This window comes from Hypomesus transpacificus, chromosome 6 (assembly GCF_021917145.1).
Source record: "Hypomesus transpacificus isolate Combined female chromosome 6, fHypTra1, whole genome shotgun sequence".
In the NCBI taxonomy this organism is placed as follows: Eukaryota; Metazoa; Chordata; class Actinopteri; order Osmeriformes; family Osmeridae; genus Hypomesus; species Hypomesus transpacificus.
Window position 1 is genome coordinate 12,011,394 of NC_061065.1, and position 24,797 is coordinate 12,036,190.

At 51.4% G+C, this 24,797-nt stretch overlaps 4 protein-coding genes across 5 annotated transcripts in view; 3 read left to right on the forward strand and 1 right to left on the reverse strand.

Moving 5' to 3' along the window:
- The window catches only part of dcbld1 (discoidin, CUB and LCCL domain containing 1), a 19,390-nt gene extending 16,245 nt beyond the window's left edge, over positions 1-3,145 (forward strand). Inside the window, 2 exon segments of the mRNA XM_047021054.1 lie at positions 538-657; positions 828-3,145. Coding sequence (XP_046877010.1) covers positions 538-657; positions 828-1,411 — 704 coding nt within the window. The 3' untranslated portion in view covers positions 1,412-3,145.
- A 1,107-nt stretch (positions 3,146-4,252) lies between these two features.
- gopc (golgi-associated PDZ and coiled-coil motif containing) lies at positions 4,253-14,394 on the reverse strand. 2 transcript variants are annotated; one of them, XM_047021052.1, is made up of 9 exons: positions 13,518-14,394; positions 10,670-10,837; positions 10,404-10,427; positions 9,393-9,568; positions 9,113-9,278; positions 7,821-7,916; positions 6,940-7,104; positions 6,305-6,479; positions 4,253-5,911 (listed from the first exon to the last, which is right to left on the reverse strand). In XM_047021052.1, the coding sequence occupies exons 1-9, from the start codon at positions 13,788-13,790 to the stop codon at positions 5,793-5,795; spliced, it is 1,362 nt and encodes a 453-aa protein (XP_046877008.1). In that variant the 5' UTR covers positions 13,791-14,394; the 3' UTR covers positions 4,253-5,792. The 2 variants fall into 2 exon arrangements, with proteins under 2 accessions (XP_046877008.1, XP_046877009.1); XM_047021053.1 differs by lacking the exon at positions 10,404-10,427.
- Positions 14,395-15,909: 1,515 nt separating this feature from the next.
- Positions 15,910-18,944, forward strand: LOC124468913 (nephrocan-like). The gene is made up of 3 exons (XM_047021951.1): positions 15,910-16,631; positions 16,916-17,817; positions 18,286-18,944. The coding sequence occupies exons 1-3, from the start codon at positions 16,431-16,433 to the stop codon at positions 18,740-18,742; spliced, it is 1,560 nt and encodes a 519-aa protein (XP_046877907.1). The 5' UTR covers positions 15,910-16,430; the 3' UTR covers positions 18,743-18,944.
- Positions 18,945-19,029: 85 nt separating this feature from the next.
- Positions 19,030-23,538, forward strand: nus1 (NUS1 dehydrodolichyl diphosphate synthase subunit). The gene is made up of 5 exons (XM_047021952.1): positions 19,030-19,598; positions 20,873-21,004; positions 22,299-22,451; positions 22,765-22,864; positions 23,370-23,538. Exons 1-5 carry the CDS (start codon positions 19,229-19,231, stop codon positions 23,458-23,460), a joined length of 846 nt encoding a protein of 281 aa, XP_046877908.1. The 5' UTR covers positions 19,030-19,228; the 3' UTR covers positions 23,461-23,538.
- The last annotated feature ends 1,259 nt before the right edge of the window (positions 23,539-24,797 follow it).

Sequence of the window (24,797 nt, forward strand, 5' to 3'; positions counted from 1 at the left end):
ATGTCCAGACAGGTTGGTTATCTCAAACCATTTTATTGATCTGTCAGAATGTGTGTGTGTGTGTGTGTACATTTGTGTGTCTGTGTGTGTGTGGTAAAAGCAGAGAATGCCCAGGCTTGTCTGTAAAACAGGTCCAACTGCCACACACTAACCCTGTCTGTCTGTTTGTCGTTCTGCCTTCCTGTCTGTCTCTCTGCTTGCCTGACTGCCTGTCTGTCTCTCCTGCTGCCTGTCTGTTTTTCTGCCTGTCTGTCTGTTCCTCTGATTGCCTGTCTGTCTCTCTGCCTGCCTGGTGGCCTGCCTGTCTCTCCTCTTGCCCGTCTGTCTCTCTGTCTGCCTGGTGGTGCTTGTCTATCTGTGGAAAATGCATGTCCGGTGTACATGTCTGAGAGAGTCCAGTCACGACATCAGGACATGTCGTAGCCGCCCAGGGTGTTATCCGTTTGCTGTGTGGAGACCCGTTTCTCCTGACTTTGTGCCTCGCTGACTCCACGAGGCCCCGCTCGTTTTAACCCCCTTCCTCCCCTGCGGACCCAGGCTGTTGGAAGCAGGTGAAGCACCCCTGCACCAGACACCAGTCTGCAGAGTTCACCATCAGCTACAGCCCTGACCAGGACCCCACGCACAAACTAGACCTGGTCACCAGCACCATGGCAGGTCAGAGGAGACACAAACACACACACAACCCATACACACACACACACATGACCCACACCATACACCACCCCCCCCCCCCTTCACACACTTACACGGAAAGACACACACACACACACACTCTCTCTGCGTAGGGCTATGTGGTGATGTGCGCCTCTGCTCCTCCCCTCCAGAGTGCCAGCAGCCCCTGATGATCGGCATCGGAACCGTATCCAGGAAAGGCTCCACCTTCCGGCCCATGGACACGGACGTCGCCAAGGACGACGGCCACGACCCGGCCACCCATTACGACTACCTCCACACGTCCAACCAGTACGCCCTGCCCCTGACCAACCAGGAGCCCGAGTACGCCACGCCCATCATCGAGCGCCACACTTTCCGCAAAGACGTGGCCTTCCTCTCTGACCCGTACAGCGTGCCGGGCGCCGTGCTGCCCAGGAGCCCTTCCCACAAGGCCGCCGCGGAAGGCGGGGGCCCCAGGAGGCCAGGGGTGGGGGCACCAGGGGGCTACCAGACCCCCCAGGCGAAAGCAGACAGGGGGAGACAGAACTCGGAGGGGGTGTACGACTGCCCCAAAAGGACCCAGGGCAAGGGGCCTTCAGAGTACCAGAGGCCCCAGGCCAAGCCCTCGGCCCTGGAGAGCTACTCCAGCCCCAGGGATTGCGTGAGGGCGGGCGTAGCCCACCCAGGAGTGATCCCCCTCAGAACCAGCCCCAAGGGCAGCTCCGGAGGCTCGGATCGGGGATCGACTCGTTAGGTCTGGAGGGTACTTGACTCGCTCAGGTCAGACGATCTGGGGGATCTACATGCCGGGTCTGGATGGACTCAGATTGGGGTGACCTCTACTGTGATTTATTAGCTTTAAAAAATCCCCCAAAAAATCTGTTAAACTGGGTAAGATTCATATCTTCGATAGTGTATTAAAAAGAAAGTGATTCGGGACATTGGTTACCAAGGTCAAGTGACCGACCAGTCAGAAAACACCATCGGTACCATGTGCTTCCTTCTTTATAGCTTCTTTGCCACCCCCCCCCCCCCCCCCCCTCCCCCCCTCACCAGGACCGGACCCCCTCTCTGAGCTGAATGTGGCCAGCTGGGAGAGGGGGGAGGGGGGCTTGTGGGGGGGGGGGGGTGGAAATCATAAACCTGCTGCCAACCTTCCTCCCCGTGAAACGTCTGTCTTGTCAATACAGCGAGAGCCTCAGTTGTAGGAGGGATGGACGCGCCGTGATGCCGAGGCTGTGCGATCCCCCTGCAGAGCGCTCTGGACAAGACTGTCTTTAGAACAGAGGGAGGGGGAGGGGGGATGGGGGAGGGAGGGAGGGAGAGAGAGAGGGAGAGAGGAGGGAGGGAGGGGGGGAAGGAGGAGGGAGGGAGGAAGGGGAGCTGAAAGGCTCAGTGTCTCCCTAGACGGACTCATCTACAATCAGGCCCTTGTGGCTGCCGTCCCAGGTGGGCCTAATGCCAACGCCTGCGTCTCTCTCTCTCGCTCCCTCTGTTTGCTTCTGTGTACTGTATCTATGTCCGTCCCCCCCCTCTCTACATCTGCGTCTGTCTGTGTCCCGTGCCCCGTCTCTCTCCGCCGGATGCGTCCTGAGGCTCATTGGTCAGTCTGTGAGCCAATGACAGGACGACAGGAGGGAGAGAAACAGAGAGAGAGAGAGAGAAAGAGATATTTTTAAATTCCCCATATGTTGTACTGGACTGGCCTTGTGCTGGAGTCTGTCTGCCTGTCAAGCTGCTGAGCCTGAAGACGAGTCCCGCTTCAGGGGAGCAGAACTATCTGGAAACGAATCTGGGAGAAACTGGATCAGGACTGCTGTAGAGTTCAGTCTTGCTCGAGTCCTAATGGGACCGTTCGGGGTCTCGGAAGACCAGCCCTACCTGAATAACTGGAATCCGGACTGCTTCTGTTTCGAAATGGATGTCGAGTTTCTGCCCCGAGAGCCCCCGCTTGGCAAGAGGAGGCTAGAAAACGCGTGTGAATCCGCCTACGCTGCGGGAATCACCTGGAGCCGATGCGGGCAGCCTGTCAACACACGAGGAGACACACGCCACACGTACGCGTTTCTGTGAAACACTTCTGGCGTGTTCCTCACTGGGACTGGAGGGGGGGGGGGGGGGAGTGGGAGGAGTGGTATGTCATTGCAGGACTTTGTCTTATTTGCCAAATTATTTTTTTTATTTTTTGCTCTTGTCCACACGCTCTCCCCCAATGTGTGTGGATGACTCTCTATCCTCCCTTCCTTGAAGAAATCATTGTTTAACTTGATGAGTGCAGCTACGCTGCTCTGGTCAGTCTAGCTCAGTGACTACCTCAGTAAGGGGAGAGACTGATAGACTCGTATTTATAGCGTCGTGTATTTAAGCATTGTGGGGTTCTTCAGGACTGTGAAGAGGTGTGTGTGTGTGTGTGTGTGGACAGGGGAGTGTGTGTATCTGTGTACGGTTGCCTGTAAGCTGAGCCCTCAATAAAAACCAACCAACCGACCTCCTGCCTTTTCAGTGTTTTTTCCCCCTGGTGTGCGTGTACGTGCGTGTGCGCTTTCTTCAGCCGTGATCGTCACAACCCCATAGCTCGCCACATTCCAGTCCAAAGCCGACCTTTGACCTCAGGACATCTCTCCTCGACTTCTGGCTGTGCCTCCACCTCGCTCCACTGGGAATGGTCCGGTCCTCCTTCTCGCTCCTATTCTTGGTTCCGTCGAGACGGGATCGGGCGGAGGTGTAGACCTCAGCGCTAGGCCTCTCGGCAGCCTTTGAGGATGTGACATTGCCCCCGTCCCCCTCCGCCGCCCCCCCACCTCACACACACAGTCTGTGTGCTGGAATGTGACAGTTTGGTGTCAGCGGTGAAGCAGCTGATTCTCACCAGTCTCTGCTGCTGCTCGGCTGTGTGTGTGTGTGTGTGAGAGAGAGAGTGTGTGTGAGGTCCAGCCTGTTCACACAGCAGTGCGGACCTCCGTTTCCACCTTTGCTTCCAGCCTCTTCCTCCTCGGGGCGACATGAAGGGCAGCTGCAGGCAGCCTGGTGGCCGGCCTGTGCTCTGCTCTGCTCACATTCCTGTCGTGTCTCTTCATGCCGGGTCCCAGGACCCTTCACGGTTCCAGCCTGGAACCCCCGCAGGCTACCACTGCCCCCCCTCCCCCCTCCCCACATCCATTAGTGCCTACGTCAGGCCACATCGAATACGAGGGGATGTTGACTACTCTGCAGGTGGTTTCTGGTTAACTATTCCAGGTGGTTGACTTTTTCGGGGGTGTGATCTAGATGTAATACTTGATGGGTTGCTATTTGAATAGGATCCGACAAAGCCATGCTATGAATACAGTATTGCAGAATACCAGTATTTCTAACTGGTGTGGGATGTGGAGGGAATAGTTCTGGATTTTGATGCAACGTCCCCCTCTTGTGGTCCTGTGAGGGAACTGACTGACTTCAACAGTGGACTGACTTGTCCTAGTTTGTCCTGTTAGTAATTGTAGCAGTGTGGGACTAGTATAGGTGTGACTGGAATCTTGCGACTACAGGGTAATGGATGCTAGAGTAGAACCTGTCTTAGTGATCACATTCTAATGACAGACACAGTACACACCACATGGGGCAAATAAATGTAGGTTTATTCAAAGATGTTGTAGCTGTATACAGAAACTACAGATTGAAGACATGTTTACCAAATCTCCCAATGGTTCAGAAACATCTTTTTTGACAGCAAATGTTTTCAGGAAGAATAAAACAGAGTCTGAAAACAAGTGTAGGAGCCTGTTGTTCCTTTGGGCCAGAGCACTGCGTCTGTGAGCCGAGGGTGTGTGTGTGTCTGTGCGTGTGTGTGTGTGGCCAGGCTGTCTATGTGGGCCATGCAGCACTAGTGGGGACTAAAGCTGAAGAGACAGAAGTTTGGATTAAAACACGAACACGAGCTCAATAGCATCCGTTCCTCGGCTCCCAGGACAGCACCCCCTACAGGAGCCTCCGATATCACACTCTGTACGACCTCAATTCACGTAAACATACTGGATTTCATGTTTCAAACAGTAAATAGTTATATTGTTTATATACAAGTTTCTAGAATCTCTCTCAGGGCAAGTGTTGGTGGGAGTTGTGGGAGTCATAAGTTGACAAAAAGGCGGAACCGCCCAGGCAACGGTCCTAAACGACCGCGTCAAGGTCTGTCCTTTGGGCGACACGACCAGTTCAGGGGTAGATGTTGGCGAGTGGGGTGGGGGTATAAATATGACAGATATTGCACTTTTTTCCATCGATGGCCAGAGTTCCACTACTTCTAGACGGTGTTGGGGACGAGGCCGAGGACTGAGCCACAGGAAGACACGTGTGTCGCTGCGACATCGCGATGACGCAGATTTCCCCCTACATCCGCGGCGACCGCGTCAGAATGACCGAGCAGCAATACAGTTAATGGCTCCATGGCACTTGAAGGGTGGGGGTCATACACACACAGCGGGTCAACTAAACCTAGCCGTGGTGTCCATCAATAACAAACAAGCTAACTGACTAACTAGGATCAGACACTTGGGGTTGGCGTCAACAGGGCTGCTGTCTCTGACCGGTGGAGGACACTGTACCCGTGAGGACATGATTGGAAGCTGGTCAGCAAACAGCTAAAGGAAATCAGTACTACTATTACCACCACCATTATGGGTAAGCAGGTGAAGACACACCTGTGAGGCCATCTTTGGCCATCAACTCTGTCGTGTTTCACAGACACGTGTCCTTCCCCAGGTCTCTTAGCGCACCGGAAGGGGAGGAGTCTGTGGTGTAGGGGACAGGAACAGGAACTATACATAGAGCAATATACCAATCACACTCCAGACAGCCTGAATCCTTTGAACCAATCGCCGGGTCTTCGCTTTCGATGGATCCCCACCCCCCTCCTCAGGTAAAGTCAACAGGACTCGGAGAGTGCTTCCATGACGACAACGGACTGTGTGTGTCCTTTGTGGTCATTGGTCCGACCTTTTCTCTCTCCCGTTCAATCGATCTCGACATGTCTGGTACAAAAACAACGCGGCTCACATCTACTGCCGAGTCTTTTCTCCTCCATTCTCCTCCGCCATATCTCCGTTCTCACATCTCGACATCCCTCTTTCCTCCTCTCCTCCCCTCCGTCCTCCGGGCCTCTAGGAGGAGCTGTCGGAGGAGGGGGCCGCCCTGGGGGGAGTCTCCTCCGACGGGGTCTCGCTGGACAAGCCGGTGTCTCCGTTCTCTGGTGCCTCGCTCACAGACAGCTTCTCCAGGGCTGAGGGGGGAGAGGATAGGAGAGAGAGAGAGAGAAAGAGAGAGACAGGGAGAGGAGAGAGAGAGACAGAGACATAGAGAGGATAGAGAAAGAGAGAGAGAGGACGAGAGGGGGGGAGAGAGGAAGAGACAGAGTGAGAGCGAGAGAATAGAAAGTCATGTTTAGTTAGCATCGTCGTGTTAAGGCCTGGTGGGCTAGTGGTAGTAATCCATGTTTGTACTCCGTACAGAGAACCAGATAAGATAGAAAGACAGTCATGGCTGTCTGTCACCAAGAACTACTGCTGCATTGGGAGCCAAGAGGAAGATCAAACAGTTCTACTGAACTTTGCGCCATTTGTATAAATGTGATATGATGACTTGTGACACTAAGGGGGGGGGGGAGGTCACAAACCCTGCAGGCCGGCGGGGTCAGTGGTGCCATTGCTGCGTGCAGGGGCGGAGCCCTCCTCTAATTGGTCGAGGTAGAGTCGGTAGCGATGGCCGCTCTCGTCCTCGTACTCCACGTTCTCGTCGTCAGAGTCGACCTCGGGGGCCACGTACACCACCTCGAACTCTATCTCTCCCCTCTGCGCGTACACACACACACACACATTAGTCAACGATGTACATCAGTTCAAGGATGGTATGCTTGAGTGCGATCTGCAGGGAGAGGATGGTGTGTGTGTGTGTGACACAAACCTTCTGGGAAAGGATGTGTGTGAGAGATATACATGTTGGGAGACGATGCTGTGTGTGTGTGTGTGTGTGTGTGTGTGTGTGACAGACACCTGCTGGGAGAGGATGGTGTGTGTGTGTGTGTGTGTGTGTGTGAGAGAGAGATTGAAAGAGATAGCTGCTGGGAGAGAATGTGTGTGTGTGTGTGTGTGATAGACACCTGCTGGGAGAGGATGGTGTGTGTGTGTGTGTGTGTGTGTGAGAGAGAGATTGAAAGAGATAGCTGCTGGGAGAGAATGTGTGTGTGTGTGTGATAGACACCTGCTGGGAGAGGATGGTGTGTGTGTGTGTGTGTGTGTGTGTGATAGACACCTGCTGGGAGAGGATGGTGACAGCCTCCTTGTGCTTGGCATCCCTCAGGTTGATGCTGTTGACGGCTAAGATGGCGTCTCCCACGTGCAGCCCTCCACAGCGCTCCGCTGGCTGGGTGGGGTGGATCTCTGAGATCAGGATGGGCACGCCATGCTCCTTACCTCCCTGAACACACACACACACACATATGGTGTATTAGTATTATTCTACACACATTTACACATACACACAGTATATTATACACACACACCATGTTATACACACACACAGTATACACATGTACATTCACCGGCCACTCTTCTTAGGTACGCCTGTTCAATTGCTTAGCACAAATAGCTAAGTGGTGGTGTAATGGTGTGAGGGATATTTTCTTGGCCCCTCCGTACCCATTGAGTATCGCTTCAACGCAACAGCCTACCTGAGCATTGTTGCTGACCATGTCCATCCCTCTGTGACCACAGTGTACCCATCCTCTGATGGCTACTTCCAGCAGGAGAATGCACCATGTCACAAAGCTCAAATCATCCCAAACTGGTTTCGTCACCATGCCATCACCGTACTCCAATGGCCTCCACAGTCACCAGATCTCAATCCAACAGAGCACCTTGGGGACGTGGCGGAACGGGAGATTCGCATCACGGATGTGCGGCCGACGCATCTGCAGCAACTGCGCGATGCTATCATGTCAATATTGGACCCAAATCTCAGAGGAATGTTTCCAACACCTTGTGGAAAGTATGCCACAAAGAATGAAGGCGGTTCTGGAGGTAAAAGGGGGGTCCAACCCGCTACTAGCGAGGTGCACCTAATAAAGTGGCCAGCGAGTGTATCCAGTACACCTGCGCACCAACACCGAGTCTACACAGCAGGAGGGGGGTTACCGTGATGGAGATACCCAGGCCCTCGTGGTCTTCCTTGGCCAGAACCACCTTCCTGATGGGACCCACACCCTGGCTCCTCTTCAGACTGTCTGTGTCCTGGAGGAAGAACACACACACACACACACACACATCAATATCCTGTCAAAACGGCATCATGTCATCTGGACTGCTTTTTCGTTTTTGTACCCTCGAAAATCCTCACATGAACTGGATAGTGGCCAAGTGAATCTCATACAATGGAGGTTTGAAGGTTCTACCATGGTTCTAAAGGGTTTTCTACTGGGGGATGGGCAAGACTATATGAATATTCTACTGGGGAATGGGCAAGAGTATATGAATATTCTACTGGGGAATGGCCAAGAGTATATGAATATTCTACTGGGGAATGGGCAAGAGCATATGAATATTCTACTGGGGATTAGAAGTCAAAGCCAATATTAGTATTTCATTCAATAATTCAGAGGGCATCTCATTCATTGCCAAACGGGTATGGTGTGCAGTTTGAAAGGAAACACCTCCATTCAGAGGCCCGTAGAGGTGGAGCCAAGTTAATTGTGCGCAATGAGAGGGATCATTTTTGATGATCAAGTTTTCCAGAGTTGCGCCCATCAATGACAGGCCTACACACCTCATTTCCAAACGATCAGCAGGATAGATATTCTCATAACAGTACATTAAGTAGCCGCAGGCATGATTATTCGCTAGCATACGCCATTTAAGTTTTTACATTGTGTCTTCTGGCTGTGAGTAAAATGTGCCTATGAATGAGTAAGTTTCCTTGGTACAGGTTACTTGGACTTTAACTGGGCCATCACAATCAGCTGACCATTCTGGAGACACGGAGATGGTTTTATGCTGCTTCCAACTCTACCAAGGAAGTCAGACATGTCACACCGATGTCACGTACGAACAAACAGGACATCGATTTTTGGTCGACTCAGCATTGTACAGGCAAGAATAACAGGGATTCACACATCTACAGGGGCGCCATTGTAGCCATGTCCTACTAACTTTGAATTGCTGGAGTCAGCCATAAGTTCTCACAACTTGACCTAAACTGTCTCATGTACATGTTCCGTGAACACCCTTTAAAAACACCATCCGTATTATCCATCCATATGATTCTTTTAAACCAAAAGTTGAACTGGTTGGTAACTGAATAATGAATGCGTGTTTGAACAGTGTTCTACTGCTAAATGACTGAATGTAACGTGTCAACATTGGGCTAAGCCCATCCCTAGTGTCTACAAACATCCTGAAGTGGAGGGAGGTTGCACAGTGGCTCGACTCACGTGCCCCACGGGGGAGGGAAGTGGTTTCTTGGGGTCGTTGCGCCCCCTGCAGGCGCGGATGACCGTCTTGTGGCGGTGCAGGTGGATCTCCGCCTCCAATTGGTTCCACAGCTTGTCGTGGGCGGGGCCTTTCATGTCCCGACCCAACAGCTGGATCTGCTGGACCCTGGAGGGTGGACGAGAGTTCCCACAGTCAGGTAAGAGACGAGTCGGCTTCGCCGGCTCCAGAGCAGCTGGACGGAAGGAAACCAGCCGCCCTCCTCCTCCTCCTCCTCCCTACCTCCCAGCCAGCTCCTTATCCAGGTACTTGGCTGCCAGCCGCGCCCCGTACACCTCCGCCTGCAGTACGGCGATGTGCCTGCGGAGGGCCTCGTTCTCCTTCTTGTGCAGCCTCGCCTCGGCGTCCAGCTTCACCTCGCGGACCTTCTCCTTCTTGCTGGCCTCCAACTCTCGCTCCTGACGCGCGAGCGCAGGCAAAGAGGAAATCGATGAGCTCCACTTCCAGGGCTCATCTCCCTGCCAGCCGTGGTGCTGTTCTGTGAGACGGCGTGCCCTCTGGGCAGTGCGAGTGCAGCCCACTTACGGGTCAAGTCTTCACAGATCGCAGATAGAGCACGGCCCAGGCCAACACACAGTATACTCAGGCTCAACTGACAACACAGTTAACAGGTCATCTAGCGGACTAGCTAGCAGGTTAGCTAACGAGGCAGGCTTAAAGGCCACCTAACAGATCCGCTTACAGGGTAACAAACAGGCCGGTTAGCAGGCGGTAAAAAGGGCAGCAAACAGATCGTCTGACAGGGAAGGTGACAGGGCTACAAACACCGTTCCTAGGGCTGGAGGGAGACAGCTGAAAGATGACGACACACACACACTGCTGACAACATATTAGAGGCCGACCGATTGGACTTGTTTTTAGACATACGAGACCCATTCTGATACCGGAGAAGAACATTCAACTAATAAATCTGCCAGAAATGTTGAAACATTTCTCAGATCATAAACTTTAAGAGAACACAATCCTCTGTTGACGAGATGAACCACATCAACTCAAATCTGTCAACGAGTGAATCGGTCGGACTCCAAAATGCATAGCTAACACGCAACTATACACGGGACACCAGATGTGGGTTAAACTGCATTCAATACAAAAGTCCTTTGTTGAAAAAGGACTTGTGTTAGGAAGAAGGCGGCTTTAGGAAAGACAGACAGAGTGTCTTAGGGATGTACACAGGTACACACACACACACACACACAAACGAAAAAACACACATAGCCACGACAGACTTACCATCTCGTCCACCGTGAGGACAGGCTTAAGGCGAAAAAGGAGGGAGAAGAGAGAGGTCAGGGGTCAGATCGGGCCAAAGCATGATGCGCAGAAGGGGCAAAAGGCAGAGGACTGATGAGGAGTCGTGGATGAGAGAGACATAGAGCACCCATCTCGAAACATCTCAATGTGGCGCTGCGTGCGCTCGTGTGGTGCGTGTGTGTGTACACGTGTGTGTGTGAGCGTGTGTGCACGTGTGTGTGCGAGCGGCGTGGAGGACGACCCACCATCCTGTCCTTGATGGAGTCCGTCTCGTCGTCGGCCTGGCCCGCCCGCGAGCGCAGCTGCAGCTGGAGGGCGTGGAGCTGCAGCAGCTGCTCGTGCACCTCCCTCTCCACCACGGTCCGCTCCGCCTGGGCGTCCGTCAGCTCCGAGCGCAGGTCCACCAGCTGGGCCTGGGGGGGGGGGGGGGGCGGGAGGAGGGGAGGAGGGGAGAGAAGGAGGGAGGGGAGGAGGGGGGAAGGAAGGTTTGTAAGGAAAGGACAGTGATTAACTGGAGAGAGAGAGAGTCGGGTTTCTTCAATCCCGTGACTGAGACAGGGTCGTGTCCCTGCGCTCACACATTGAGCCAGTCCCTTCGATATTGACACAGTGTCTGACACCGTCCTCGAGCACAAACCCACTTGGGTAAATCACGTGGGTGAACGGTCAGTGTGAGACGTCGGTGACCTAGGCCGTGCGCTGAAGTCAACACGTCGGACAGTGCATGGATGTTGAACACGTAGGCTACTGCGCATCGCCGACATTTCATTTCACGGGAGCGTGCTAAAAGCCTTCGGTATTTCTCGGTTGCTACCGACTTGGCAGTGGAGAAATGGCATGATTAGCATGTTGAAGAGCTTGTTACTATTCAGGCTTTTAGTGATGTCAAAACGCAACTGCCCTACTTGTCTTCTAAAAGAAACTGGTTTTTGGTATGAAGGCTGACAAAATAACAATTGTTGATGGACACATGTAAAAAAGTCTGACCCAGCTTAAGCCCGCATTAAAATATACATGTACTATGTAAAAAAAGGATTTTGTGTGACAGGGTTATCATATTACACCAAGACTGCATGTTTACTCTCTCCCCTTTCCCTCACTCTTCCTGGTAGTCAGGTCCACATCTCAGGCCTGCCAGGGATACGGGAAGTGACATGCCCTGCACATGACCGGACACTTCCTGTTCAAAGAGGCAACACGGATCCAAGACACTCCTCCACTTTGGTCCATCTTGACATGTTTATGAGAGGGGCCTCCGGTGCTTTGGAATTAAACAAACATGAACCAAGACATGGAGACAGTTCTGAGGACAAAGTGCCTGGTCAACCAACGGTCTTGTGGTCCCGTCTGGGATCTAAAGCCCCCCCCCCCTTGGCAAATGCTCCCTCGAGTGGATTTGAATTTTTAGCAAAGTGGTGACAGCCAAAGCCAGAGCCCCCCCAGAGCCCCCCCCCCCCCCCCCCAACTTAGACACTTTCCTGTCCTCCAGAGGAACACGCACAAAGCGAACCACATAATGCCTCCATTCAGCCCCCCAGTGATAAAGCGTCCCTCTTAATGGGCTTTCTTACGAGGCACGGCTCTGAGGGGCTTTCAGCACAGCAGCGCATGTGTCGGCCCCTGACGACTGACAGCTGACATACGCACGACAGCGTCGAGAACAATGCACCACACACACCGCTGACTCACAGAGGCGCCCGGAGGCTGCAGGCGAGGCCGGGCCCACGCTGCACCACGTAAGGCAGCTGCCCCCACAAGTCTGCCCGGCTAGCTCAGCTAGCAGAGGTAACGGGGCTACGTGGAGAGGGATCTCAACGTAGCACGAGCCGCGGCAGGAAAAACAGGCTCGTCCGTAGCTGTGTAGAATGAGCAGGCTGACTCGGCGAGTTCTTCAACTATCTCCTCGTCCAACATACATGTCAGTTTGCCACACAGACCTCCCTCCCTGTCGACAGCGCTTCAACTAAGAACACCAGAATTCGGGCTCACTTCAGATGTAGGTTCTGGATTATGTAAGATCACCCGACCGCACAATGCTGGTGTCAGAGTGATGACCTCACACTTCCCCGCCCGGCTAGATCCACAACGTCATCTTAACCGTAAACAAATGATCAAGCGATAGGGGGGGGGAGCACATCTCCCAGGCTGCCAACGCAACATCCGACCCCGCTGCCCTGAGGCGTCGCATTGTTAAGTGGAAACAGTGATAAGACTAAGACTGAGTACAGAGAGTGCTCGGCCATTCGACAAATGTAGGACTTGTTTTTCGACATGTTCGAATCCCAATGGAGTATCAGGCAGCCCAAAGCCGGGCTCGGCGGTGAGGGCCGTGGCCAGGCTGAGTGTGGACACAGTTTCAGACTGGCCTTGCTGGGCAGATTAGGCTGGCTGAGCTACAGGCTCCAGTATTGATTTCCTGAGGGTAATAGGAGCTCTACGACCCTGGACAAAGTGAGGCTCTGCTGGGAAAGTATGTTTGCTGTGTCCACTACTTTTCTTCTTGCTCAAACAAGACCCACTGTGCAGTTTAATGAGATTTCTGACGGGACAAAGGTTAAGATCAGCTGAGCTCATTTAGCTCCCCTCCACATTTTCCCAAGCCACTGAAAAACCTATTATGACTAGACCTAGGGCTGTCACTATTTTTATAGTTGAATTAATGAATTCATTTACGGTCTACCGGTCGTACATGACCGATCTTCATTCAACTATAATGGGCGTTTATTTCTTAGTCAAGCTTAATAGACTCCTTTGATCTGTATGTTAAAATCGAAATATAATTACAACGTATATTATATTACAGCCAACATTCGTTTTTCCAATAATGCAATTTTGTAAAGCAATGTTAACTTAGGTTGTCAGCTTCTGTCCTTTTCTGCCAGCATGTCAACAGAGTAGTTTGGGTGGCCAGACACCGGCAACAAAACACGGATGTTGTTGTTTGGAAGCAGTCTATGGGAAAAACGAAACATCAACTGGCCAGGCAGTGTCCATATGATTTGACCTGTCAATCAAGTGCCACGCAAATTGTTTGGGAAGATTATCAATCCCATCCTTACCAACATCATGAGATTGTGATAAACAGATACTCACCTCTACTTTGTGATTGAGCTGGAATATCGTTTGAGCTTTGTGGCAGAGTTGGGCAAAACACGAGCTAAGGCTTGTCATCTTTTGTCGCCCCTCGTATGTGATATCCGCCTGGTCTGGATCGATCTCTCCAAGCAGTAGATCTACGTCGACAAAAGCTTTGTCAAACTCCTTCTCCAACACTTCGAGCCACCGGAACATAGACATCCCGGTACCGGGAGCGACAAGGGCCGTGCCCTGGGTAGAAGGAGAGCCGCCGCCGGCCGAAGCAGACATTTGCTGCCTGAAGACTGGTGCTAGCTAACGTTAGCTAGCCGATTCTCTTGACTTAAGCTAAAAATGACCTCAAGACAGCGTTATAAAATGATTAACGTCCCCGATGATTTACTCGTTATACTGAAGATGGAACACAGTGTCCCAAAACATGCGAATAATGTTGTCCTTCAGCTGTGATTAGCTCAATTAAATGTGCTTGTCTTTCTCGACCACCACAGGCGATTTCGTACCAGGAAATCCGAAATCGGATACGGATCTGTGTCGTGAATTGACTACACGAGTCTGCCACACAGCTGAGGAAACTCAATCGATTGTAGAGCTAGTTGCCACCTTGATAAGAACAGGCAATCAGGATATCGGATTCCCTGCCTCTTTCCTGACACATCTCTGTCACTCTTTATTTTATGAGATTGTCTGTCTCTGATGTATCCTTTTCCTCCATTCCGTCATTCCCTCCCTTTCCCATTGTTGAGACACTGTTTTGAATATAATTTCCTGGGAATCCCAAACAGTGATTGCCTTGTCGCGCACAGACATTCAATTCTCAACGCCTTCTCGTCGTGTTCTACTGCTCTTCCCCTATCTGTGACCCTGATGATCAGAGCAAGTGTGCCGTAATGTTTTACATTACGTCTGACTAGAAGTTGACCAAAAAAAAACTTACAGCGGGTGCAAAATGCTGCTGCTAGACTATTGACTAAAACTAGAAAGTTTGATCATATAACATCGACTCTTATCTCTTTACACTGGCTCCCTATCCAAGCCAGAGCTGATTTCAAAGTTCTACCACTAACTTACAAATCTCTGCATGGATTGGCACCACTGTACCTCTCCGGTCTCCTTGCACCCTATTGCCCCGCAAGGACTCTAAGATCTCAAAATGCCGGCTATCTGGTAATACCCAAAGTTAAGAAAAAAACTGCTGGAGGTAGGGCGTTCTCATATAGAGCACCTCTTCTTTGGAACAAATTACCCATCTCAATTAAGGAAGCTGATACTGTCTCGACATTTAAAACTAGATTAAAAACGTTCTTGTTTAGTCAATTCTATGATTGTTAAAGGGAAGTATGTGTGTACTTTCTATGTAAACCTGGGGTGTGTGCTTGCCTATGTGTGTATCACATGTAACTTTTAAATTTTAATTATAGCTTATGTTCACATTGCCCAGCTAGATGTTACAAAGAAAGTAAACCTGTTACTGTATATTGTTAGTATTATTATTATTATAGTTTTGTTGCTGTATATTGTTACTGTTATAGTTTTTATTACTAGTAGGAGACAACGGGGGACTGGTTGTTTTCATCCTTATTCGTATAAGTATAACCTACTTTAGAGTTCTTTCCCCTGGAACAGATTTCATGTTCCAACTGAGGGGGGCTGTCGTTGTTTTGGTGTGTGGGGCTGTATCAAATACCCTTTTTGCTCTGTTAAATTGCTGCACTAGTCCACACTTGACCGGTGGGGATCTCATTCTATTATATTTACATTTACATTTAGTCATTTAGCAGACGCTCTTATCCAGAGCGACTTACAGTAAGTACAGGGACATTCCCCCCGAGGCAAGTAGGGTGAAGTGCCTTGCCCAAGGACACAACATCATTTGGCACAGCGGGGAGTCGATCCGGCAACCTTCTGATTACTAGCCCGACTCCCTCACCGCTTAGCCACCTGACTCCCTCCCTATTATGACTGTAACTGTTAGCTGATCCTGGCATTCTCTAATCCCTGCTCTCCTCTCTGTCCCCCCCCCCACACATTCCCTGTGGTGTGGGGGGTTTGAGCTGTCAGGACCTGCTTGGTCGTCGGTCTGCCTACGCTGAACCAGGTCGTCACCCGGAATCCAGTCTCCATGACGGCCAACAGCGAGTTTCCCGGTCCCATCCAACGTCTATAAAGCCGAACAATGGATTTTGGTGTTTCAAAACCCATTGACACTGTATGACTATGTTTAGCTTGTGTTCTGCTCCTCTCTCTTACCAACCGTCTCTGGAGGAGGGGATCCCTCTCTGAATGGCTCCTCCCAAGGTTTCTTCCATTTTTTCTCCCGGTGGGAGTTTTTCTGGGAGTTTTTCCTTGTCTTCCTTGAGGGTTTAGGTTGGTTGAGGGGCAGTTCTATGGGCGCATGTGAAGCCCTCTGTGACATGCTTGCGTGTAAAAAGGGCTATACAAATAAATTTGATTTGATTTGATTTGACCAAACCTCATGGTTTGTTGGTCAAAGGTAGTATACGCTCAAAATACACTTTATATTATTTATTTTAATAAAAACAAAAAATAAAATGTAGAATTAATCATTGCTGAATCTAGTCAATAGAAAAGGGGTCCTATTAACCAATCTTCACCTTTTCAGAGTCAGAATTCCAACTGACAGAGGAAATTGCATTTGTTTTAACTGAATGGGTTGTAAATTTTTTATCAGCAAGTTTCTCAGGTCAGCAAACAGAGAGCCTATCAGTTACTGTGGGTGTCAGTTCCTTGTCTGTGTCAAATGTTGTTTTTTAACCCAAGACAAACATCTCCTCCATTGTTCTAAATAAAGCAACTCCTCTCTCACCAGCCTGGCCTCGGCCACACTACTTAAACCCCAGTGAGAGAGAGGGCTGCTCTTTAACAGAAATGCCCAACTAGTTAGCAGAGGTCATGACGAGGCTCCTTCTGCTGTTGGTGGTTAGCGCTCTGCTCCATCCTCCCCACGGCTGTATTTCGGTGTGTCCTAAGAAGTGTGTGTGCGACAAGGAGGTGTTGTCAGTGCAGTGTTTCAGAGTGCAGGCAGTTCCTTCTGGAATCCCAACCGACACCAGGAGACTCAACCTGGCGTACAACCACATCAAGGACCTGAAGGTAGGAGAACTGTGGACATGCTACTGCAAATGTTTCTTTCCGAAAATAGGACTAAGAATAGGTCATTGGATTATTCTCAGATAAATAAAAAAAATCATTATTCATGTTATTACTACTATTTAACACAATTTATATTAATTGTTCTCAACTTCAGGTCTCTAGAATGTGAATATCTAAATGGATTTTTGATGCAAAAAAACTATAAAAGGTGCCTTGAATGTTTTTTCTATTACAATGGAACCCATTATGCATTGAGCGTCTCACCCTGTGTGTGTGTGTTCCAGGGTAGAGACCTGTCCAGCCTGGGGGGTCTAGAGGAGGTGGTCCTGTCTTCCTGTGGGGTAGAGGGGCTGGAAGCTGGCGCTCTCAGAGCCCAGGAGGGCCTCAGGACTCTTGACCTCCAGAACAACAAGCTGCGGCAGCTCCCCCGCGGCCTGCCCCCCAGCCTGGAGATCCTGCACCTGGGCCACAACCGACTCCAGGGCCTGGGGGAGGCGGCCCTGGAGGGGCTGCGGAGGCTGAGGCTGCTGGACCTGCAGCACAACCACCTGTCCTCTCTGAGGGCCGGCGTCCTGGCCAACCTGGTGCGCCTGGAGACGCTGCTGCTGGAGGGGAACCGCATCGAGACGGTCCAGGGCTCTCTCAGGCTCCCCCAGCTCAACCTGGTCAGCCTGGCCCACAACAAGATCCCCTCCTTTCCCTCTGCCTTCTTTTCGCAGACCAAATCTCTGAGGACCCTCAGTCTGCAGGGGAACCTGCTGACTCGGGTGCCCCCCGGCCTCCCCCACTCCCTCTGTCTCCTGGACCTGGGCAGGAACCAGGTGAGGGCTCTGAGGAGCCGAGAGATGGCCCATCTCCGTAACCTCTCCTCCCTCTCCCTGTCCCACAACCGCCTGGGCTCTGTGGACGGGGGTCTCCGGCTGCCCAGCCTGGTGGAGCTGGAGGTGGCAGGGAACATGCTGAGGGCCATTCCCAGCAGGCTGAGCCCCCGACTGGAGAGGCTGGACTGCAGGCAGAACCTCCTCCAGGAAGTGACCCAGCAGCAGGTTTCGGGGCTGAAGCAGCTGAAGCATCTCTTCCTAGAAAACAACACCATCCGTAGCTTCGAGGCCAACGCCCTGAAGAACAGTGGGCACCTCACCAACCTGGCTCTGGAGCAGAACCTGCTTGTGTCTATCCCCGCAGGGTACGGGGATTTCATTCATTCAGATTATTGTGGAATCATCTTTTAAAGCTGTGGTCGTGAACACATCATGGATTATTTGAATTGTGAAGTACTTGCATGTGTTTAATCATTCAGAACAGTATATGTACATGTTTTATGTGGTTTTATGTGCATTTAGGGTTAGTATAGTGTACTATTTATTGTTATCTGTAATTTAGGAAGTTTTAGTATTAGGGTTAGTGTAGTCGATAATTTATTGCTATCTGTATATTTAGGAAGTTTCACTTATTTAAGCTCAGCATAGATGTAAATTATGTTCCGTGTACTTATATGTTATGTTATGCCAGGTGCTTGCGTTGTCTTGTCTTAAGAATTTCAGTGCCCAGTCTAACCTTGTGTTGTTCTGTGTACCTGACAAATAAAAGACTTGAACTTGTAACTTAGTACTGAACCATAGAAAACTCACCTTCACCTATTGTCCCTCTTAAGGCTGCCGGAGAGTCTGGTTCGTCTGGACCTGAAAGGGAACCGTCTCCAGACCGTCCAAGAGCAGGAGCTGCGCTCTCTGAAGAGGCTCCAGGTGCTGAATCTGCGCAGGAACCGTCTTTACTCCCTGCCCCCTGCCACGCCGTACCTGTTGCCCAGGCTCAAGAGCCTCTACCTGGATGGTAACCCCTGGAATTGCTCCTGTGTGCTCCAGAGCTTGACGAGGGCCCTGCGCGACCGTGGTGTGGAGCTACCCAACGAGCCCTGTAGCCAGGAGCCAATCAAAGAAGCGGGGGGCACGACGGGGGACGGGGCTGGGTGGAGACTCTACATGGCTGAGAGACACAGGTGTGAGGGGGAGGAGCCTGTGATCCGAGACACTGATTATGATGATGAAGTAGCTAACGGCCAAGATGAACAGACCGACAGCGAGGAATACTACGATTATGATGGAATGTAAACCAAAAGGTTGACTTTTAATGAGTAACACCTATGACATTCACTATACTGTCCTATACTATCGTATTACATTTTAGATTTACAGACTGCTTGGACGTTTACATGGATTGTGCGTTGTCATTTTACAGAATAAATTTAAAAACTCAATTATTCCCTATGTATTTTTTTTTCGCACCATCAGGCAGCTTTCTCAGGAGTAATATCCACAGTCTGCCTCTAGAGGGCGACAAAACTCGTGGAGCCTCGTTCTGTCTTCTGATTGTGGTCCAATCAGCGAGCTACGTGTAGTGCTGAGGGGTTCAGAGTGTAAAGGTTGCTACTACAGGAATGAATATGGCGGCCGGCGAGCTGAGGTGTTGGCAGTAGATTAAATGTCTAGTTTCGAAGTAGATTAGTGCACGCCCACCTTAACTACTCTTGGGATGCGGCACTTTATACATTTGTGGCAATAATCAAGTTTCGAGATTCTGTTGAGAAGGTCTGTGTAATGGCGCTTGTGTACGAGTTTGTATGGCGGGTTCTGCACGTCCTTCTCCACATACATAGAACGCTCATCACCTGGTTCCGAATCCGCCTTCGGAACTGGAACGGTCGGTTATGGAAGCGAGCTCTGGCTACGCTCCTTGTACCCATCACCCTTGGTTTTCCTGACCACCACAAGAAGATGGGCCCCGCTACCGGTAAACGCTCCGGCCGTCGGTATCGCTGGGGGGCAGACGGTAAATCTCTGGAAAAACTCCCTCTTCACTTGGGATTATTGATTACCGAGGAGGAACCAAGCCACACGGACATCGCCAACCTGGTCGTGTGGTGCATGGCCGTCGGTATATCCTATGTCAGTGTGTACGATAATCAAGGTACATATGGACATATTTACATATTTCATTCAATCAGTTTCAGGAAGAGCTTTTGAACCCCAAGACAGTCACGTGTATTAGAGACACTTCACTGTCACATGACGGCGTGGTATTTATTTAGCTGGCTAGTAGTAGTAGGTCCAACTTGGTTTGCAATGACTGTTTCCTAGCTATTTGGATAAAAGCGTCTGCTAAATGCAAATGTATTGCAAAATAGAAGTTGAGGAACTATGGGTGTATAGCTGTTACACGAGATCCGAGAAATTAAACAGGGTGTAGCATGTCGTTTATGGCTGCCATGCACCACGTCATGTACATTTATCACCCATGTCCAGGTTATGTCTATCCTCTCTTACTGTTACAGCTTCCTAGCTAGCGTGTCAGCGCCGTGGGTCTCATATCGGTTTCCCATGAAGCAATGCCCCTCCTCCGGGTGGGAGAAAGACGTGTCACTTAAACCATATGAGGGTTAATATGGGAACACTATCTTATGTACTGGCTGGTGGGGCCCCATGCATTCCAAAATCATCCAGCCAGTGCTGGTCTTGCTACTTGTTGCCACAGTAGAGTGGGAGGCTGAGGCATGCACTCCGCCTGGTCAGCTTTGATAATCCTACAAAACCATTCCGTTATGTGGACATCTGGACAGATTTCAACACACATCATTATCTTACTTACTGCTGTAACGAGTTTACCTCGCGATCTAGTTCCATTAGTCATCTCGCTGGGGCTAATTGAGAAAACGTTACTGAATATGAACACCAGACAGTGCCAGCTAGCTAGCAATTTAGCGACATAGGATTGTGTTTGAACGAGGAAGTCTGCAGACAGCATATCTGCAACATATCTTCGTTTGATTTCCACATCTAGGAATGGTAATTCCCAGTTTGATGTTGGTGTGTAATGTATAACTGACTAAATTGTTCAGAGGTGACCTTAATTCAACTCCCCCAGTGTGATGCTAGACAGCCTCCTGTGCACAGTCAGAGGACAGTGGTTCCTCTACTTTGAGTCAGCTGACAGCCGGTCAATCGTCTAGACTAAAGCGGCTGTTTCCAAAGACACACCAGACGTGGCAGCATTTCAACATAGTGTTTAAAACACCCAAAACGATTTTGATACGAGAGATTTTAGTGTTGTTTTGTTTCTGGCCTCCTCTGTTACCCTCCTCGCCCTCCAGATGGAGAAGGAACTAACCCGAGTAGTTCTTCGGCCCAGTGGGATAAGACATGTAAGTGACACAGCGTTTTGACCATCGTCTGTCGCTCCTGCAGGTGTACTCCGGAGAAACAACTCCCGGCTCCAAGAGGAGATCTTTAGGCAACAACAGGACCTCCTGGGTCCAGAAGGTTCCAAGCTCTCCGTCGAGTTCCTCAGCAACGGAACTGACAAGCAAGACTACCAAGGTACGGGACCAGAACACAATAGCACTGTGCATTGTCTCGTCATGAACAACATCTAGTGCAGGATCTGCCCTATTCGGAGGATATCTTGTAAGACGATAACCTCTGATGTAAACACCGAGGTTCATATTTGTTTACCTTTAGCAACAAACACATTGGAATTCTTGTTCCTTCTCCTCTTGACAGGTTCCTATCAATCTAAACTATTGTTTAGGTCTTCATTTGAATATCAATCCTAATCCCTCGTGAGCAAGTGGATGGAACAGTAGTATACAGTCAAATCGAGTTGCATTTGAATCCCATATTGAACACGAAAGAAAGAAACACAAAGAGCTTTCTTAAAACCCATACTAGTTTGGGCCAAACTCTCTCATAGCTCTGTCGCGGACGGGCTACAGGCTAGACTAGTTTGTCACGGGGGAGTTGCTTCCTGTGAGGTGAGAGTGAAGGAGGTCGAGAGCAGTCACGTAGGACACTGATACACACCCCTGCCGGTCTTTCCAGCACTGATCTCCTCCCTGACAATGCTGCCAGCCGACCTATTGTCCCTGTTCCTGTCGCAGCTCATCATCCGGTTCCACCAGTGGAACCGGTGGGGGTAGACCAGAGTCCTGGTGGATTACGCCATGACGTGTGGGAGGGAGTGCTGGGTTCAGCATATATAGAACCGTCTTGCAGGGCGATTTTATTTTATTTTTGTTATGTTTTTTTTGACGTGTGCCGATGCCCATCCATGTGTGTGAGGGCACACTGTGTGTCTGTTCATGTGTGCAGACACCTCATGTTGGTGCGTCTAACCCCCCTCTCCTGTGTCCCCCTCTCGCCTTTGGTGCCCTACTCTCCCCACCTGTGCCTTACTCTGCCCTTCCTTTCCCCCTCTCCTCCTTCTCTACCCCCTCTCCTCCTCCTGTACCCCCTTTCCTCCTTCTCTACCCCCTCTCCTCCTCTACCCCCTTTCCTCCTTCTCTACCCCCTCTCCTCCTCCTCTACCCCCCTCTCCTCCTCCTCTACCCCCTCTCCTCCTCCTCTACCCCCTCTCCTCCTCCTCTACCCCCTCTCCTCCTCCTCTACCCCCTCTCCTCCTCCTCTACCCCCTCTCCTCCTCCTCTACCCCCCTCTCCTCCTCCTCTACCCCCTCTCCTCCTCCTCTACCTCCTCTCCTCCTCCTCTACCCCCCCCTCTCCTCCTCCTCTACCCCCCTCTCCTCCTCCTCTACCCCCCTCTCCTCCTCCTCTACACCCTCCTCCTCTACCCCTTCTCCTCCTCCTGGAACCCCCCCCCCCCCCCCCCCCCCCAGTGCTGCGGGGCCAGCCCGTGGTGCGAGTGCTGTCTGCGGAGGACGGGAAGCAGAGCATCGTGCAGGCGGCCCTGCAGCTGTGTAGAGAGGTGGAGCAACAGCAGAGGAGCTCCTCTGACATCAGCGTCTCCCTGCTGGACTCATTACTGAGAGGTCTGTCTACACCACCATCATCATCATCATCACTACCATCGGCCCGGACAGACTGTTTAAAACAGCATAGTGAATTCAGGCTGAAACCGAGGGCAGGGTTTTTTTCTCTTCAGATTTTCGAATGCAAAGCAGCGTTTTTATGACTACTGTCGGGGGGAGAGGCCACTCCTGCCACCTCTAGAAATGACCTGAGACGAGCTGCCGCCTAACCACAGAAACAGGAACTAGGAATGGATGACGGTGCTTGGATATGAGCTGAATAGGAAGAGTGTTTCACTGGGTTGTTGTTGTTGTTTTTGGGTGTGCTCTCCAGAGTCTACGAACATTCCGGACCCAGACCTGGTTCTGAAATTTGGCCCCGTGGAGAGCACCCTAGGCTTTCTCCCCTGGCAGATTCGACTCACTGAGTTCATGTGAGTATCTCTGTGTGTGTGTGTGTGGTGGGCATGGTGTGTTAGTTTTCAGGTGCTCAACAAGTCAGCCTCATTCTTGTGTGGAGGAGTGCTAGGAGGCAAGACCAAAATTACAATGAGTGTGTGTGTGTGTGTGTGTGTGTGTGTGTGTGTGTGTGTGTGTGTGTGTGTGTGTGTGTGTGTGTGTGTGTGTGTGTGTGCGCTCGCTCGTCTGAGTGTAAGTGATCTAATCCCACAAGTGTGTCAATCTGAGCTGATTAGCAGGTGTAGGTATCTGACTGGCCCTAGGCTGGTCGAAGATTTGCTGTAGGGTTTAAGCAGGGCTATTCTTAGACCGGATCTGACATGGAGACCTCTGTACCCGGCTCCCGGCACTAGGGGGCAGTAGAACGCACTGAACATGGCAGATGGGAGAGATGGTTTAATGTCTGTCTGATGTAGCGTTGGCCATAGTGTCCTTTCTTAACAGTCTGTCTCTCCCTCCCCCCCCCCCCCCCCCCCCCAGTTCCTTCCCCTCCCACCTAGACATGTCATACGAGGACCTTTTTGGGGCTCTGCAGCGATTCGCCACCTGTGAACAGCGAGTGGGAAAGTGAGGCGAAGCGCTGCCCCACCCCCCCCCCATGGAGAGGGAGGAAGTTGGGACAGACAGGACGGGGCTGACCCCCCCCCCCCCCCCCCCCCCCCCCCTGCCAACCATGAGCTCAATGTTTACAAACCAGATACAGAGAGCAGCCAGCAGAACAGCCAGCTAGCCACGACCCATGACCCCCCTCCGCCCTCCTCCTCAGCACTGACTGATCATATCCCTCACCCCTCCTCTCCACGCCAGGCTACGGGCTAGCCGCCTCTCAAGGCATTCTGGGAGATGGGGGCAACACGTGAAAGGCGTCGAGGGGAACGCCACGGATACCGGCCAACCTGGTTTCACTGCCCCCACCCCCCACCCCCACCCAGCCACGCCCCAACTTGCTTAGCACCAGCTCGGAGAAGGATGGAAGGAGGCGGAGAGAATCCTGCTGCTCTCAGACTGAAAGAGAGAGAGACCCCGCAACATTGCTCCCTCCCTCGCCTCCATCTCTCCCTGTAGCAAAGAACCGGTAAAGGACTGCGACTGCTCCAATGGAAACCCTTCTCACAAGTCTGTGTGTGTGTGTAGGGTTAGCCTACAGTGGGACAACCGACTGGACGGAAGGAGGCCCAGAGATCCATGCTTTTTCGTGACCAACTCATTGGAAGGGTGACTGAGAGTGCTTCAAGTCTTAAACCTGTGTGTGTGTATGTGTGTTCTGTGTGTGTCCTTCGCTGCTCTATTGTGATAGCACCTCGTAGAGCGTCCTCTCCGATCGCTCCAGAGCTGGAGAGAGTCAGCCTGCGCTCCGTCCATAGCGAGGAGGAGGAGGACTGCGTGTTTACAATTCCTCTTCCTCTCGCTCGCTCCCTCTCTCTCCGCTCTCTCTCCATCTCTCTTTCGGTCTCTCCTGTGCCCTACCTCTCTCTCTCTCTACCCTCTCCCTCCGCCCTGTTCTCTTTTGATTTGGTTTTTCTCTTCCCCGCGTAGCTTCCGTTTTCGGAACCTTCTGAACGCGCGTGGGGATTTTTTCCTTGTCGTAAAACGGCAGTTTGTTTCCCCACGCTGTTCCTCTTCTCCCCCCATCTGTAGAACCACACGTCCCCACGTCGCTGGACCCATGTGCACAGCCCCACGAGGGGGCAGGGGCCCCCCTTGGTCCAACCCCCCCCGTCCCCTGGGGAATGGGGGAGGGTGGGTGGGAGGGTACAGGTGCCACGTGTCTCCGTTGTCCTGGCAACACGCCATCGACAGCCAATTGTGTGACTTTGGTCCTCTGCACTGTACATCTGTCATTGTCGCATTGTTTTTAATTCCTGTTTGAAGGACATAGCCCTGACTTTTGTGTCTGTTTGCGCTTGA